At 36.0% G+C, this 16,883-nt stretch overlaps 1 protein-coding gene across 16 annotated transcripts in view; it reads right to left on the reverse strand.

Annotated features, from left to right (window-relative positions):
- The window catches only part of MAP3K4 (mitogen-activated protein kinase kinase kinase 4), a 110,096-nt gene that overhangs the window by 30,907 nt on the left and 62,306 nt on the right, over nt 1-16,883 (reverse strand). For 14 of the 16 annotated variants that reach the window (XM_087969270.1, XM_087969295.1, XM_087969228.1 and 11 more), the window contains 9 exons: nt 11,682-13,057; nt 7,844-8,086; nt 6,431-6,574; nt 4,478-4,635; nt 3,075-3,191; nt 2,320-2,419; nt 2,149-2,232; nt 1,446-1,712; nt 510-659 (listed from right to left, as the gene is read on the reverse strand). In XM_087969270.1, the coding sequence (XP_087825396.1) occupies nt 510-659; nt 1,446-1,712; nt 2,149-2,232; nt 2,320-2,419; nt 3,075-3,191; nt 4,478-4,635; nt 6,431-6,574; nt 7,844-8,086; nt 11,682-13,057 (2,639 nt within the window). Of the gene's footprint in view, nt 1-509; nt 660-1,445; nt 1,713-2,148; nt 2,233-2,319; nt 2,420-3,074; nt 3,192-4,477; nt 4,636-6,430; nt 6,575-7,843; nt 8,087-11,681; nt 13,058-15,746; nt 15,822-16,883 lie in introns of all 16 variants that reach the window. The other 2 variants (XM_087969309.1, XM_087969265.1) reach the window with 1 other exon arrangement.

The following is a 16,883-nucleotide window of genomic DNA, read 5'->3' on the forward strand; positions in this document are numbered from 1 at the left end:
TTTTTTTGAGCAGTGTATTTTCAGTCATATTAGGAATATATTGATAACTCCTCAAAGATACATGCAGTTTTTTTAAAGGTTCTGTTTCCACTTCCTATTATGCAGCACTTATGGAAATGTTTTTAATATGTATCAAAATAGAGACAGTTCTGCTGCCTAATCAGTACATGCAATCCATACAAAATGTCACGTTCAACTTATTTGCAAATCGCTAATCCAAATTCATAAGCTCTCAACAGTTCTGCACAATTTATAAAATTACAAATATCTGTAAAACTCAGGGCACATATTGCCTTACTGACTTTCTATGGAAAGCAGATCTAAGCGGTTTATTGTATATTTTGAAACAATAAATGAAGTAGAATCAGCAGCTGACACCACGAGAGGACAACTATGGTCCCATTAGCACCTGTGACCTGAATTCTGGAAGCTGAAGTCCACAGGTCATAAAAGAGCCATAGCCGTGTGCCCCTGGGTCTAGGAGAAAATAAATTAGAAAAGTACTGTACCTTCAACTCTTGCAAAGCTTTGGCAATTTCTGGTTGGCTGGAAGTTTGCTCCTGCTGCAAAGAGATCAATCCTTCAAGTAACTGCTGAAAGGATTTTCTCTGGTTTACAAGATGAACCGGCTGCATTACCACAAGGAGGAGGTTGTCAACCTAGAACAAAAGGGAACACAGTATTGCTGAAAACAGCATTCAAATTACTTGATGCACTCTAAATATTCTAAGGATGGAACTTCTCTTCCCAGAAAAATTAACCAACTTAACGAGAATCACTTACAGTTTTGGATTTACTAAAGGTTTCTCTCATTATAATCAATTAAAACCAATTTTATAAATAGAAGCAGGTTTCCATGCGTAGGGTTTGTCCAAATATTTACTGGAAGTTGCTAATACAGGAATGAGAATCTTTTGTGCTAAAAAAAAAAGTGTTAATTATCCCATTTGTCAAAAGGGGGTCATTCTCACTGGAATTTTAATTACACTTATGCATGTTGTTTCTTGGGGAAATTAAAGATGAAAGGTTTGTTTACAACATGAAAATACTACCCTACTTTTATGTGCGCCTTCAGATCATGATTGTCAGGGAACTTCCTAGACAAATCCGTGCAGATTTATTACCAATGTTTTTCAGAAATGGTTTGCTGTGACTTCTTTTCTAAGGGTGAAGAGTGTATGGCTCGCCCAAAGTCACCCAGATGGCTTTGAGCCAAAGGAAGGATTAGCATTCACTGTCTCCTAGTTCCTAGCCCAGCACTTTTAAGCATTAAATCAGACTGGCTTGATAACATTAAATCAGACTGGCTCGATAATAACAAGGGAAAGCCACATTATTAAATATCCGGGACCTTATGGTAGTAATATTTCAGATATAATTTAGAACACATTAAGCATCAACCCAGCATTTAAGTCAGTGTTTTAGCTAACACAGAAAGACTTTACCTTCATATTTTTCAGTGTATTAATAGTTTCCACTTGAGGAACTATTTTGATTGGCTGGCCTTCCCAAGTGCTCCAGCTATCATCAAATTCTTGGTCTTTTTCACTGTATTTTGTCATCAGTAAAAACGATTCCCCTGCGACCTCATCAGAATCTTTCGAGCAATCCTTTCCTGCAGCTACATTAAGCAACTGCAAGATAAGAGATTTTTCCCGTGCAAAAGTATCTGGCACGAAAATTTGTAAATTTTCAAGCCCAGGAATTTGTACCTGTAAAACAAATCAAAATGGTCAAAACAGTTAACAAGGAGATCCATATCCCATTTTCATAATTTTCTCTGTTTGGTGGAGAGGTCAAAACAAATGGATTATCTATGCAAAATAAAAAAGGTTTGTAACACCACCACCCCCTTCCCCCAGCCTCCAATACAGACTGCTTTTGTTTCTTTGATGTGCAAAAAGTTTTCGGAGACTTAATTATGGGAATTCCTCTGAAGTGTGACAATTCCAGTTGCAAAAAATATTTATATCATCATTACCTGGTTGCTAGCAATCTAGCCTTAGTAAGTATCTAGAAACAGCAGGCATTTGTCTTCCCATTTAAGTATATTTAAGCTGCCATCCCATGTATCTGAATTTCTGAGTAAGCTCAAGGACTCCTTCCACTAATATTCCCATGCTACATAGCCCCTGGACTGATTTTTACCTTTGTGTACTGCTGTGCTTTCAGAACAGCAAGGAAATCCCTCACAGAGGCAGATAATGTGAACTCCGCTGCTATTTCAAGGTCCTACAAATATGGTGAGAATAAGTACATTTTGTTACAAATGAACGGCTTAGCATGTAATTGCAACTGGATTTGGTCTAATTTGTTTACCTTTCTTAATCTCTTGGCAAAGCCAAGAGCTTTCGATGCTCTCTCTCTAGCTTCATGAAATAGCTCTTTCAATGCCCGGCTGGTTTCTATAACTGACCTCCTACAAAAATCAAACAAAACGCATTCACAATACCTTTCATTTCAATATTCCAATTCGGAAAAGAGCATGTAAGGGAAGATCAGAAAGCAAATACGTGCAAACAAGAAACTAAAAATGCAATGGCGATAGCTAAAGTATATATTTTATTTACAGGCAGTTCTTGTTAGGGATCACAACTGGGACTGGCAACACACTCATGAAACAAAATAATCATCAGGGAAACAGTAACTGTGCTTATGATCTTACTTCAGCTTTGCTTTGCAGTCCAGAAAAGGTTGTACATGTAAAGAATAGTCATAGAGTTACTTTAGATTATTGACGTATTAGCAGCCACTAAGTCAGGTAGTCGCTAAGCAAGGATTACCTGTATTGATTATATCTATTGATATAGCTGCCAATCTCAAAATTATGACTCTAGGTGGCACACATAGAATTACCACAAAACACAACAGCAATTTATAATGAAATAATATCAGTCGAGGATGAACCTAACTGGAATAACTGAAAGCACAATATCCCAATGATGCAGTCACCTATTATCCAGGTGTGTTGCACAAAAATTGTTCTCCTCATCTTGGCTATATTCCTCATTAACTCTAATCAGTATCAACAATGGTACTTTATTCATATATGAACATTTTCCGAGGAGGAATACCTGATTTCATCTGAAGCAGAACTATCATCAGCACTAGCCCAAAATTCATTACAGCTCTCTTGTAAGCCAGAGTCCAGAAAGATTCCTGTTGATTTTAATAGTATTCCTGCAATCTTACTGCAACAAAAATAAAGCAGTCACTTCTGAGAAAGTTTACGCACCAAAAAGTTCCTTTCCTGGAACTATAATAGAGATAAAGGAATACTGGCCTTCCAAACATTGCTCAGTGCAAAACCTAACATTTCTCAACCCAGACTGACTCAGACGCTGGAAATTATGGTTCTGCAACAGCCACGTTCTGCATCTCTGCACTACCAGGCAAGCAGTAATTCAGATATAAGCATATGATATTTAAATTCCTCCCGTCTTATTTTTTTATCCATCTTATTTGGAGGGATAGTTTGCAATTAAAAAAAAGAGTGAACATGGGAGTAAAAGTTAAATTAAAGATACGTTTATCAAAAAAAGAATATCCTTTTTTCATTTATTTACATAAGATGTAAATAAAGCTGTCTGATAAAATCAAATATTTCTGATCCTGATTTCAAGTGGGTTGAAGTTTTTTTTTAAAAAAAATACAGCTAAGAAAATTGCTACTACTTTTAGTACATTAACTTAATTTTGCATTAAGAATTTTCATCACAGCTATATATAATTAGAAACGCTTTCTGTACATGGCTAAATAGAGCACACATAAGCAGATATAAAAGCCACGTGCCATATTTGCATTCCAGGATGCAATAGATCAGGGGTCTATAAACTTGGAAACTTTAAGACTTGTGGACTTCAACTCCCAGAATTCCTCAGACAGCATATTGCCAAGTCTGGAGACCTCTTCAATAGATTAGACTCTGCCCTGTAACTTTGTTTAATTTGTAAAAGAATAACATGGCAACCTAGTGTTTCCTCTGTAAGATATTTCTGTGCCAAAACATAGGATAAGTGTTTTGGAAAAGAGCAGCAAATGAAATTCAACACTCCTGGCTAGACAAATTTCTTGGCCACACTTTAAGGAGTCTATTTGACATGTAGAACAATGTGTGAAAAAGAAAATATTAGCACCAAGAACAGAGCTAAACAGTAAGTAGACATATTTTGAATAAATAATTGGCTTCCATTAAAATTATTCAAATTATTAATATCAAACTAGAAGTGTTAGTTATCATTAAAAAGATGAACTTTTAATTTGTCAGAATATAAAAATTGGGACACATATAAGCAACATATTAAAATGTATTACAATTGTTAATGGAAATGTAGTATTAAAAAGTCAGTTGGACTTTAAAATAAATCCCAGAAATTTTAAATGGGAACTATTTTTCAAAGATTTGAATTTTCACTTACTGAAAAAAAGTAAACCAATATAAACAAAAAGAAGATTCATAGTAATAATGCAATTCTACCAGAATAGTTTTCCAGCTTCAGCTTCACCTCCTTGTATATAAGGCGCTATTTCTTTGGTGAAATTCCATTCTTCTTCCAAAAGATTTTTTAAGCTATGAGATGCCTGAGGTAACTGCTGTAGCATTTCGATCCAGTTTTTCATGTAATTAACATAAACCTTGAAACCCAGAGGGAAGAAAGAGTAGGGAAAGCCATTTAAAGAGCAAAGACAAATCCCTCATCCATAATATCATGTTAGATTTATAAAATTGAACATTGCTTACAATTCTCTTCCCAATATAGAATCCTTTTATCAATTCTCATGTTCCTGGTGCAGAGTTACAGTCCCCCAACCTCCATGCCAATCAAGAGACAGAATTCCTCAGAAACTACTGGAAACTATAGAGAGGCTTCATTGGCTTGGAAAAGGGGTACTTTCACATGAGGAATTGTGTGCAGGTAGTCCTCGAGTTACAACAGTTCATTTAGTGACCATTCAAAGTTACAACGGCCCTGAAAAAGTGACTTATGACCATTTTTCCTACTTACAACCTTTGTAGAAGCCCCAAGATCATATGATCAAAATTCAGATGCTTGGCAACTGGTTCATACTTATGACTGTTGCTATGTCCCAGGTTTATGTCATCCCCTTTTGCAACCTTTTGACAAGCAAAATCAACGGGAATGCAGATTCACTTAATAAACGTGTTACTTATCAACTCAACAAATGTCTGAGTTAACAACAGAAATTTTGGGCTCAATTGTGGTCATAAGTTGAGGACTTCCTGTACTTAATTCAATCAACAGCACGGGTCTACTATAACATGTATTAAAAGGACCTGCAACATACCTGTGGCTTTTAACACCAAAAAGAGAGTCTATTGGTGACTCATACAAATAGACTTATTACTGTCAAGAGCTACACTTTGAAAACTGTTTTTTACCTGGAAGAAAAATACATCTCTTTCTCTGTGGGCCCCTGGCAGATGACAGAAGGTAATATGTGTTCTGCAGAGCCAGGAATATCTACAAAGTGTAAGCTCCCTGCAGTTGCTCTTTTTGGATGGGGTCATGTTAACTTCTCATCACAACATCCTTCCTAGAAAACATCCATGGTTTTCTAACCATGTCCCAAAGGTGATTTTCCAAGAGGCAACTGGACTTTCTGGTTTTACTTTGAAGATGTTTCACTTCGCATCCAAGAAGCTTCTTCAGCTCTCTTGACCAGCAAAGAGGCCTCAAAGAAAAAACAGAAAGTCCAGTTGCCTCTTGAAAAAATACCTTTGGGACAGCCATGATTTGGATGACTGAGAATCTCCATAGACATTCTAACCATGGTTTCTGTCCCTGTGCCCTCCCTTTGAGCCCCAGATGGTCTTGACCTTGCCTGCATTTTTTTTTAAAGCTTGGAAGACCTAGTCTCATAAGTACATAATCAAATTTGTCAACCTGTCTGGTTCAAGTTTTACAATGGTTGTATATCTGCAGCGTAATCTGTCATCATTTATTGCATTTTATGACTGTTTGCTCCCTAATGTTAGTAGTCTTTACCTTGACTGTTTTCAACAGGGTGGCTATCAATATATTGACTAAATATAAACAAGCAAACCCTTAAAGGCTCTTAGGGAAAGGGAAGAAGCCAAAATCTATGTCTCTTCAGATCTGCAGTCTGAATAATGTACAAAATAATATATCACGGGTGTGCTTCAAATAAATAAGAAGCACTGGTTTATTTTCTGGTAGTCCTGCTGCACTGGTTCATTGATGGGCTCAGGAAGCCCACAGAATAGGCAGTATATGGAATGATTTTATTAAAAAGAAAAAATATATATAAAAGAATAGGCAGTATATAATCAGAGAATTTCCCATTCCCAGTTTTTTGCAGGCTAGGAAAGTTATTTGTTAATTGAAGTAATCTAAAAATAACCAAACAAAACTTGAATTATCAACTATTACACTGAATTGTTAGTTACCATTAACATCTTATGCAAGTCATTTTCGAAATAGTCGATGTTGCAGTGGTCCTGAAGGTCATCCACAACCTCACGTAACATAAACTGGTAATATTGCTTCATCAGGAGGCCACCTTTTAGAACCTCTCTACACTCGCGCACTAGCTGCAAGAGAATAGCCCAGAAATAGTACACTGATCAATCTGGTGTTTTCATCCTGCAAAATGCAAAGATGTTTCTAAAGAGCAAATTCTATAAATATCTGTCCTCTTAAGTTCAGCTGGTACATGAGACAAACAGCCCACAAAAAGAGTGATGCAAAATAAAACCCCAATTTGTAGAACAGCTGATGTCTGCAAAGTATGAATGGTCATCCATTTTCCATCTTCACATGGCCTCTTGCTGTAATGTTTTGTCTCATGGAATTCTGCAAGTACTATTATCACTCTACCATCTGCATTTTTTCATATTCGCTTGAATACTGAATAGGTGTAGTTTGCGTTTAAGACCAAAAATTTATAATTTTTCAATAACCAGCTAATTATATATGCTTCTTTAAAACATGCAGAGGTAAATATTGAGTTATCTCATATAGATATAGATATACATATATAGATACAAATATATAAATATATAGATATTATATATATCATACACACACACATATATTCAATTCACTCAGCTTATTACTGAGGATCACAGCAATACAGTATTCACTATGTTTATTTATTTTTTTCTTGGAGGATACTGATTGCGGATTATTGGTACCATCTATATCAAAAGGCCATTTTTGATACCAGCATAAGTATTTTTGATTAGTGAATGACATAGCAATAACAGAATAAAAACACTAACATCAAGTATAAAATGACAATGCAGACAAAATATAACCATTATCCCCAGATGGAGGAGGAGGAGGGAATGGAGGGGGAGGGGGATTGACGCTTAATTAGTCAACCACTTATAAATATACAAATTAGTCAATCATTTATAAATATATATTACATTGAAATTTGTAAACATTATGCAGGATGCACATCTTCATTTTGCATTACAGCATAAATTGTCCAAAGTTAGAAAACATGTGAATGGTTTTACTAAGAAGCCATTTTATTTAATTTGGGGGGGGGGGAATAGATTGCTTTTATGCCCTCCACAGAATCCTCTTTTCAAAACATAAAAATCAACATCTCATAGCTAATCTCCTGAAGTGCTTATCATTTGTAAACAGTTTAGAAGTTGCACAAAACATCATTTTTTCATGGTTGATGAAATCATTATTTGAAAGCGTTTAGTATTTGTCACAAGCAATGTTCTAGTTCATTATCTTGTGAGCAGCATCTGGGCTATAGGAGAGAATTGTCAATATTGAAAAGAAGATACATTTTTACCTAATACTATAGAAGAAAATAAAATAAAATAAGACAGGCAAACCTGCTTAATACTCAGGAGGGATGACTTCCCAGCAGGCCGCTGTTCCAATCTTAATTTGAGACACTCGTGGATAACATTGAGAAGAACTCGGCAAAGAACCAGAAAGGCAGGTTCAAAAGATGGCAAATCCATAGATTTCAACTCTTCCCATGATACAGTACTGCATTTTTGATCTGAAGAAGCTGGAGAATTTGACAACTGCACATAATCTGAACATAAAATGGGATCTGGGTATTCAGAAAACTAACAGCAATAAAAGAGAGAAAGAGAGAATTTGATGATTAATTTCTTCTCTTCTTTAGAACAGCATTTTTTAAATAAATCAGATATTAACTTTAAAAACAACTGCTGAAAATACATGAAGCAAAACCACCTTCTGTTTAAACTGCATCCTATCCTTGCAGATAAATGTTTCAAGAAAGGTCTTCTACAGCACAGATGCTGTATGCTACCTTTCCTCCCCCAATAAAAAAATCCCTTTTGATGCAAGCATGGGAGTTAGATTGGGATTAAACAACTGGTTGCTCCAGAAAAGTAGCACCATAGGAGTAATCAGGCTTGTAGCAATGATACATAACCAGCATGGTTGCTAGATTTACAAAAAGACGTTTTGTAATACACATCTGACAGCTTTACCCAAGGAAAATGGTTTTTAACAGAAACTACATAAAACTAAAATGCCAATGAGATAAAGGAATAGATACATCAATTATTAAAATACCAACAATGTCTTAAATGTCTTTAAGCTTGCCTTTCTTGGGCCTACATAAGAGAACCACAGAGGCAGCTGGTAGCTGCTATTTTCACTCTGGACTTGGGATGGTATCATTATATAGCACAATGGGAAATTAAAACAAGAGACCATTAAATCAGAATACCTGGACAGTATAGGGAAATGCTGGGAAGCTGAGCCATTGACAGTCCAGCACACATCCCAGGGTGCCAGATGTTGATGATAAGGATTAATATGAAGAAAGTTCTTGCCAGTTTTCACAACCTACTCCATAATAGTAGTAACCAAACTACTGATCAAATGTGAAGTTCATGTACCAGGCATTCATCACTATGCATATAACTGAAGCATATGCAAAAAAACATCAGGCAAAGGAAATGTTTCCCTTGAATTGGGCCTGATAAGTATAGTCTACTATGGTGTCCCTCAGTTTTCTTCTGGGATGTTTTCTGACTGCCCAGTTGAGCCTACAGCCTGAGGGGAGGGTGGGGCTCTCATCCTAACCATCCCCATCTTTGCTTAGCTCCAAACCTAGTTTTCACTGGCCAGCACTGCCATTCACTGAGGGAATGAAAATATATATAGAGAGAATGCTATAAAAAAGAGAAGCAGACTTACCTGGCTTTGAATCTTCTCCAACTATCATGTCTAAAAATTTAAATAGAAGTAGGTTTTACCCCAGTCCTAGGAACTAAGGATAAATTATTCTGCAATATGGACCCAGTTAAAACCTTTTCTAAAAAAACACACACCAATCTTTGCTTTTTCAGTGGTCTTCTTCAGATCCCATATTTTATATATATAATATAATATTAGTTTTCTGATATTATATTATACATATATATATTTCCCTCAACACTGTTCAACTATTTACAAAGTGTACACTATTACTGTTAATCTTCTCACCACTCCTTATCACCCATCCCCTCCCACTTGACTGTTTCCTAGTATGATTTGATTGTTGATTGCACCCTATGACTATCATTAAGTGTTGTACGTTATGATTCTTGATTCTTAACGAATGTACCTTTTCTTTATGTATACTGAGAGTATTTACACCAAGACAAACTCCTTGTGTGTCCAATCACACTTGGCCATTGAAGTATTCTATTCTATTCTATTCTATTCTATTCTATTCTATTCTATTCTATTCTATTCTATATTTTCCTAAATATTTGTAATTCTTTATAAAAACAAGACAATAATTTAACACTCTGTAAAGTTGATAAAAACCATTTACAAGTTAAAACAATCATCATCTTTATCCATATTATCAAAATCTGCAGTGAAACAGATCAGGTATCAGGAAAAACAGTCAAATTGCTATGTCTATGGAGGAATTTACATAGAAAGGTAACAGCATTTTTCTCCACCTACAACATTCAGAGGTTAAAAACCCTGCTTCGAGACACTATTTGCTTCATAATTTCAGTAGCATAATTCTACTTTTGTGGGTTTAAAATTACACAGTGATTATTAAAAAAAACAAATTTGAGAGACAAGGTATAATAAAACATTTATCATATATATGGATCATTATATGATAACCACACAAATTACACAATAGAAATTAATATTTGAGTTTGTATCATAACATGAAAAAAATTGTCAAGACTTCTTCCATATCAAAATTAATTCCAGGAATCTGACACGGAACGTAACATTTGAATGCACCCTCTACTCATCCAGCATGCAGCAAACCCAAAAGAAATGTAATGAATGAGGATGGGGTTTTTTGGAGGGGTTAAGCATGCAAGACAAGAAATTCAATTCTCCTGTAAATCATTAAAATAACTGGATGGTTTTGGTTAGCTACTCTTATCCAGCATAATCTTCTTCACAAAATTATTGCGAGAATAAACAGGAAAGGAAAAAAGCAGGCACGCTTCTAGAGCTACTTGGAGGAAGAGCAAAATATAAATACAATAATGTATAATGTTTTTGTATCAATTATTTTGAATTCAAGTGTATTTAAAATATTCAGTTTACTGTATCTTAGCTCTCACAAGACTTTCTGGCAATTTTTATTCCCTAAATTTCAGAAGGATTGGAACATTTATTCTTTTTTTCATTTTGTATAAAATTACATTTCAGTCTAATGAATATCCTTTCTTCCACAATCAAAATCATATGAGAAAACAATAAATTAGCATAGATAATATTCTGTGAAGAAACTTCCATTTCTAGCACTTGCCCATTATTACTCCAATAAGGCCTGTCCCATATTATAGGGCCATTAATATCATCACTAAGAAAGAAGGAAGAGAATGGGAGAAATTGAGTATCTAGTGCAGCGGCCCATAATCTTTGGGGCACTAGGGACCGATTCTGTGGAGTTTATTCCATGGACCAGAGGGGTTTCATGTGCTGCCTGCATCCTGTGGATGAGGCTTCGCTTGTTTTGAGCACACTGGTTCCTGGCATGCTGTGGACCAGTGTCGGTCCACAAAGCAGGGGTTGGGAACCCTTGATGTACTGTATTTCCACTAACCTTTAACTATCAGGATACAGGTAGTCCTCAACTTATGACCACAAAATTTAAGCAAGGCAGTTGTTAAGTAAGTTTTGCCCCATTTTACAACCTTTTCTGCCACATCAGTAGTTAAGTCAATCATGCAGTCACTAAGTGAATCTGGGTTCTTCCATTGATGGTGCTTGTCGGAAACTGGCTAGGAAAGTTACAAATAGTGATCATAACTCTGCAACAGTGCAACTACCGTCATAAATACATTCCTGTTGCAAAGCGCCCAAAGAGGCTGCTGCAATAATTGTTAAGTGTGAAAAGTGGTCATAAGTCACTTTTTAAAGTGTCATCGTAATTTTGAACGGTCACTAAAGGAATGGCTGTAAGTCAAGGACTACCTGTATGGCTTTTTGTGTTGTGCCTTTTTTGTAGCACCAGACACTACAGAATTGACAAGGAAAGACCACATACATAACATTATGTTTCACCTGATAATGTCACCATTATCAAAGCAAGTCAACATGTTTTAGCATGTTTTAGCATAAGCGCATTTTTACATAGAAAAACTTTTTGAAGAAAAACATTGCTTAAAAGGACTATTGCTTGAGCATCATCCATTCCACCCACCTCCCCAAACCTACCTCCAGCTGCTGATCGTTCTTTATCAATGCCATTCGGGCCCTCTGCAAGGAACCATGCATTAACTTGTGCAGTCTTAAAATGAGTTTCCTCAACCCCATCTGTTTCAGTGCTTTATCTACAAATGGCCTATAAATAGAGGTCAAATCTCCGCTGCAGCCTGGATCTCTGTTGCACTCTGTAACTGCCCCGCGGGTTGAGTCATCTTCAGATTCAAGCCTATCAAGCTTTCTTGACAAATGGTCCTGTGCCTCAAAGTCAAAATTTGTCTCATTGGCAAGATTTTTCCAGATGGCTTGTCTTATGAGATTCTCCTCAGAGATTTGTTCTTCACCTTCACTTTCCTCTGTGCACGCACCTGAGGTTACCCTATCGTCATCATCTTCATCGTAAACTTCATCCTCTGAATCATTGTCCCTGAATGAACGAGGAGAAGGGATTTCAAACACTGGCCAGCCAATGTTAGAAAGATCCTTGATGCCCAAAACAGTCCCCATAATCCTTAGTTTCTGATTTAAATCTTTTGTAATGTTTAACCAAAGACAAAGTGCCTGCACCCTGTCTTGAAAATCCCTTGCAGCATATTTTTCATAGTCACCTTGAAGGGCCTTCAAAGATGGATAAAGTGCTTCTACATATTCTAACAGCTCCATTATCCGCTTTACCTGTTCAAAAGAGACCCGCTGGCGATGGAGGTGCTCGTGATAGCTTGAGTAGCCCATTACATTAGCTCCATGGGCTGCTTTACACTGTCTTGTCGACGTACCATTAAGACTAGCTCCATTTCCCACACAGGAGAGGTTCCGATAGTTTACCTTGAAAGTAAAAATTTCATTGATAATATCAGGGATGGCTTGACGAGCTGTGTACAAATAGAAGTCTTGGTCCTTAATAGTCCGCCCTGCGTGCCATGCCTGCAGTTCAAGCCAGATTAATTCATTGGATCGGTTTAATTCAACAGAGGAAGTGCTTTCCTGGCCTTTCTGATCTTTGTCCTTTTTCTTGGAAACTGAGGTAAGCTTTAGCAATAGCCGCAGGGTCTCAAAAAATTTCAAGCGGTCTGCTGGGTAATCGGTACGAGACGTCTGGCGTGTAGTTTTGGCTATAGGCACGGGTACAGATACTGGAGGCTTAGCATTGCTGCAGCCAAGGCTGAGGTAAGGCTTATTGAGATCAACATCTGGAATCGACTTTTTTGGTAAGGACCCACTAACCGAATCCAACATGAACGAACACTGTACGTTTTTTTTGTGATCCCTCTCAGTTGTCCTTAGGGTGGCTCGGATCTTTTTCCCCTGCTTATAGCTGTGCTCTTCTGAGTTCTCGGAGATTTTAATATTATCTTTGTTAGGCAGCTGGTTGGGTGAGCTCATTTTCTCTGAAATCATAACATGAAATATATTTTTTTCACGTCAAAAGAAAAACATGCTTTAAAAAAAAAACCTACTTTATACTAATTTTATTTACTTCTTCCATTCCATAAGTGTTCACTTTTGTTGTATTCTAAATATACCTGACACATTCATAATAGTCCCTTAACGTTATGTAAAAGTTCAAAACCTAATAGATATCACACATAATTCAAATGCCACTCAAATACTCTGCCCATGTTTTTGTCTAACGTCATAAATTTATGAAACACTGGAACACAGGCATCCAATAGAAACCACACTGATGTCAAACATAGCGCAACATGTGAATTATGCAAATTATGTAATTTGGCTCAGTCAAATCATGATGCAGATGGTGTACGGTACAGAATGTGCACTATTTAGGTAATGATGTCGTAAGACATACGACATCACTCTCCATTTGCCTTCCTATGATATCCGTACAATACAGATTATTACCCGGTACTTAGCTGTGCCCACAAATTAAGATGATAAAACGTCTTAGTAGTTATGAAAATGGCAACAGGATAGTCATATCCCACTCATTCAACTATAACACACTGATACTTCAGCAATTACATCTAATGTTATCTGTGGCCAGGTTTGAAACTCTGAATTATTAGGTTCCTGTCATTACAAAACCACATACCAAATTAACTTTTTACTTAAAACTTCAGTTTTTTGTGTGTTACTGCTATTTTTAAACAGTGAGATAAACCTCAGTTATCTTAATTTCTATATCTTTTTTATTATACCTTCCTAGTCATTCAACTTAAGCAAAAATCTAACATGAGAACGAAAAAAACGTATTTTAGAAATGTCCATGAATGTGTAAGTAGTAATAATTGATAACCACACCAAAGAGCTCCTTGAAACATACTTCCCTCAAAATTCAAGGCACGCTGAGTCATTTTGTACCTAAGGGCATCATAATTATATTGTGGAGTTTTTAAAATAACAGGGCTATAGAAAACATTCAGTTGCCCTAATTGTAATCCTAAGAAGTGACTCTCATTACAATTATCTCTTTTAGTATACATAGCAAATGGAACCAGTGACTAAAGAAGTCTTCAGAGCATAAGCCTTGATGGAATGGAGAGGAATAACATTTTTTTTTCTTAAAACTCCTGATTAAATCTTTCTAAAATGTATACACTATTGCATAAGATCTAAAAGGCAAAACTATGAGGTTGTAAAACTAATTGTAAAACATTATTTAATTCCATTGACGCTAACATAATAACCCTTAACCATCTTAATCTCTCTTAGCTGAGAGAAAGAACATGGAGGGTGAGTGATTGATGATTCTGTTGCACCTCTGAGTGGGCTTTTGAATTACTGATCGTGATGTCCTCCTGGAGAGGCTGTCCAAGTTAGATGAAAAGGAACTCTACGCACGGCCTGCTTGCACAGCATAGCCATCTCCTGAAAATGATTCTGCAAGGTTGCATTTTATCTCCCATGCTGTGTAAAATCTACATGAAGCTGCTGAGTGAGATCATTTGGAGATTAAGAATAAAGTGTCACCACTTTGCTCATGACACACAGCTGTCTATTTTCATTAGCTCCAGGTGAAGCAGAAATATTAATTCAGTGTTGGCCACAGTAATGGGCTGGATAAAGGCTAACAACTTTTGCTTGTCTGTCCAGCATTTCTGAACAAGAGAAATGCTGAGAGCAGATAAGTTTATCCAGGTGAACAATGGTCCCCTTATTCTGGAAAATGATCTGCAACTCTTACAATACAAATTTCACAGTTTGAGTTTTCTTTCAGTCACTAAAAACCCAAGTGTCCTCTGTGGTAAATGTATTTTGCCAACGTTGGTTGGTAAGGTATATCAACTTATGGACCTTATGAATCTGAAAAAAAATCCCCTTTCCTTGTGTTCTTTAGTATGAAATTGTTCATACTAAGATGTTGTTAGTGCTTTGCAGAAGCAAGATGTGGTAGGTGTTCTTGGGAATTGGACTTTTTAGTAATAGCCTATAGATTCTGGCATGTCCTCCCTAGTAAGCCTGGAACCAACATTACTGTCTATTCATCACCAGAGAAAGATTCCTTTATTATATGACTATATACAACATTTCAAAATATATGTTGGTTAGGAACTTCTAATTACTTCAACATGGCTTTTCTTGCTTATCTTTTTGTATATTTTAACTTCCAAACATTTTAAACTATGATTTTAATGTATGGTGTGCTGTCCTTGAAAAATTGGGGTTTGAGTGACAATCTAAATTTAATAAATGCAGTTTTTATTAATCTTATTGTAAAAATAGCTGTTTTATCAACAGAGTATTTAAAGAAACTTCACATAATTCGGAGCAGGGACACAACTATACATATCTGTCTTTTCAGTATTATTGAGATGCAGAGATGATGGAAATTTTACTAAAATTTATTCCAAATTTGAATACAAAAGCATAAACTCATTCCTACACTCATTTTTCCCTATATCTTGAATTATCAGCAGTTGAGTAACAGTTACATACAAATAATGTGCATAATGGCTTGTAAACCCATATAAATGTATCTAGATCTAAAAAATACGTTTTTATTACTACTTTGTCCTTCTATATAACAACTAAGGTGCTAAGTGTTATGAATAGTTAGATGGACAAAGCTAGTTCAAATCTTAGCAGGTAGCCCTGCTCTTGGGATAATATAACACTGACCTATTTTAGGAGTTATTTTAAGGAAGATAAAATGTGGAATACTTTTGAAGTTCTACATCCTTTTATTCATCTCATCTACAATAAAAAGCAGCAGAAAAAGATAATTATTTAATAAACTTATAAAAGTTTTAATAAAATTATTTTACTACACCTGAAATTCTGCTAAATAGGATGAGGAATATTTCTAGTTTTTGACAATATTCATATATTTTGCAAAGCATATTGCCAATACTAATATAGTACATACAGACTGACATAATAAAATTTTACTTTTTTGGGGGTGGGGGAGATGCCTTTAAGTCATGGCTGATTCCTGGTGACCATCCCTGGTGGATATGTCCCTGCAGTTTTCTTGACAAAATTTCAATAGTAGTTTGTCCTTGCCTAAAAGGGGTATGCTTCCCCCAAGATCATCCAGCCAGTATCCTGGGTTCTACTTCACTGCTTAACTACTACACTAAACTAGCTCTCAATAAAAGACTATTACCATACTGTTACTATTACCATTTAGTAAAAGTGAAAACAACATTTTGCAAAATAAAGTCAGTAGATGATTTTATTTTCATGGGAATAATCATGCATATTTGTCAAAATAATGTATATGCATTCAAGATATATGACTTCTATTTGCACTACCTTGCTTACATAAGCCCATGCAGAACTGTGGAGCACCTGCCTTGCTTAATAAATATAAAACAGTTAAATAGTTTCAGGAAATATCTTTTCTCTATATCAGACAACTTTGAACAATCACTGCCTGTCAGAATAGATAATACCAAGCTAAATAGACAACTAGACAACCTTGGGACAAGTTGATTATCCACAATGCTATTTGATTCCTATTTCTAATTGCTTTTAATATACTTTGTAACGAATTAACCCTCTTAATCCTGCTGCTCTGCTGTGCCAGTTGTATTGCAAAAGAGCAGGTGATGAGACAGAAATCTGAGGCCCTTTGATCTTCCCACTAACACTTAGCCATTCTGTATCAGGAGTGGCAGAACAGTAGGCTCCATGCATGTAAGCTTGGCTATTCATTCTTCATCAAATGAAAAAGGGGAATGGAAGATTTCTGCAAACTCAGCAGAAAGGAAGAGACTATCAATTCTCCTTCCTCTCTCCCCACATAAACAATTC

Source organism: Notechis scutatus, chromosome 1, assembly GCF_049901735.1.
Source record: "Notechis scutatus isolate UNSWTSFEM ecotype Mainland chromosome 1, rNotScu1.2, whole genome shotgun sequence".
In the NCBI taxonomy this organism is placed as follows: Eukaryota; Metazoa; Chordata; class Lepidosauria; order Squamata; family Elapidae; genus Notechis; species Notechis scutatus.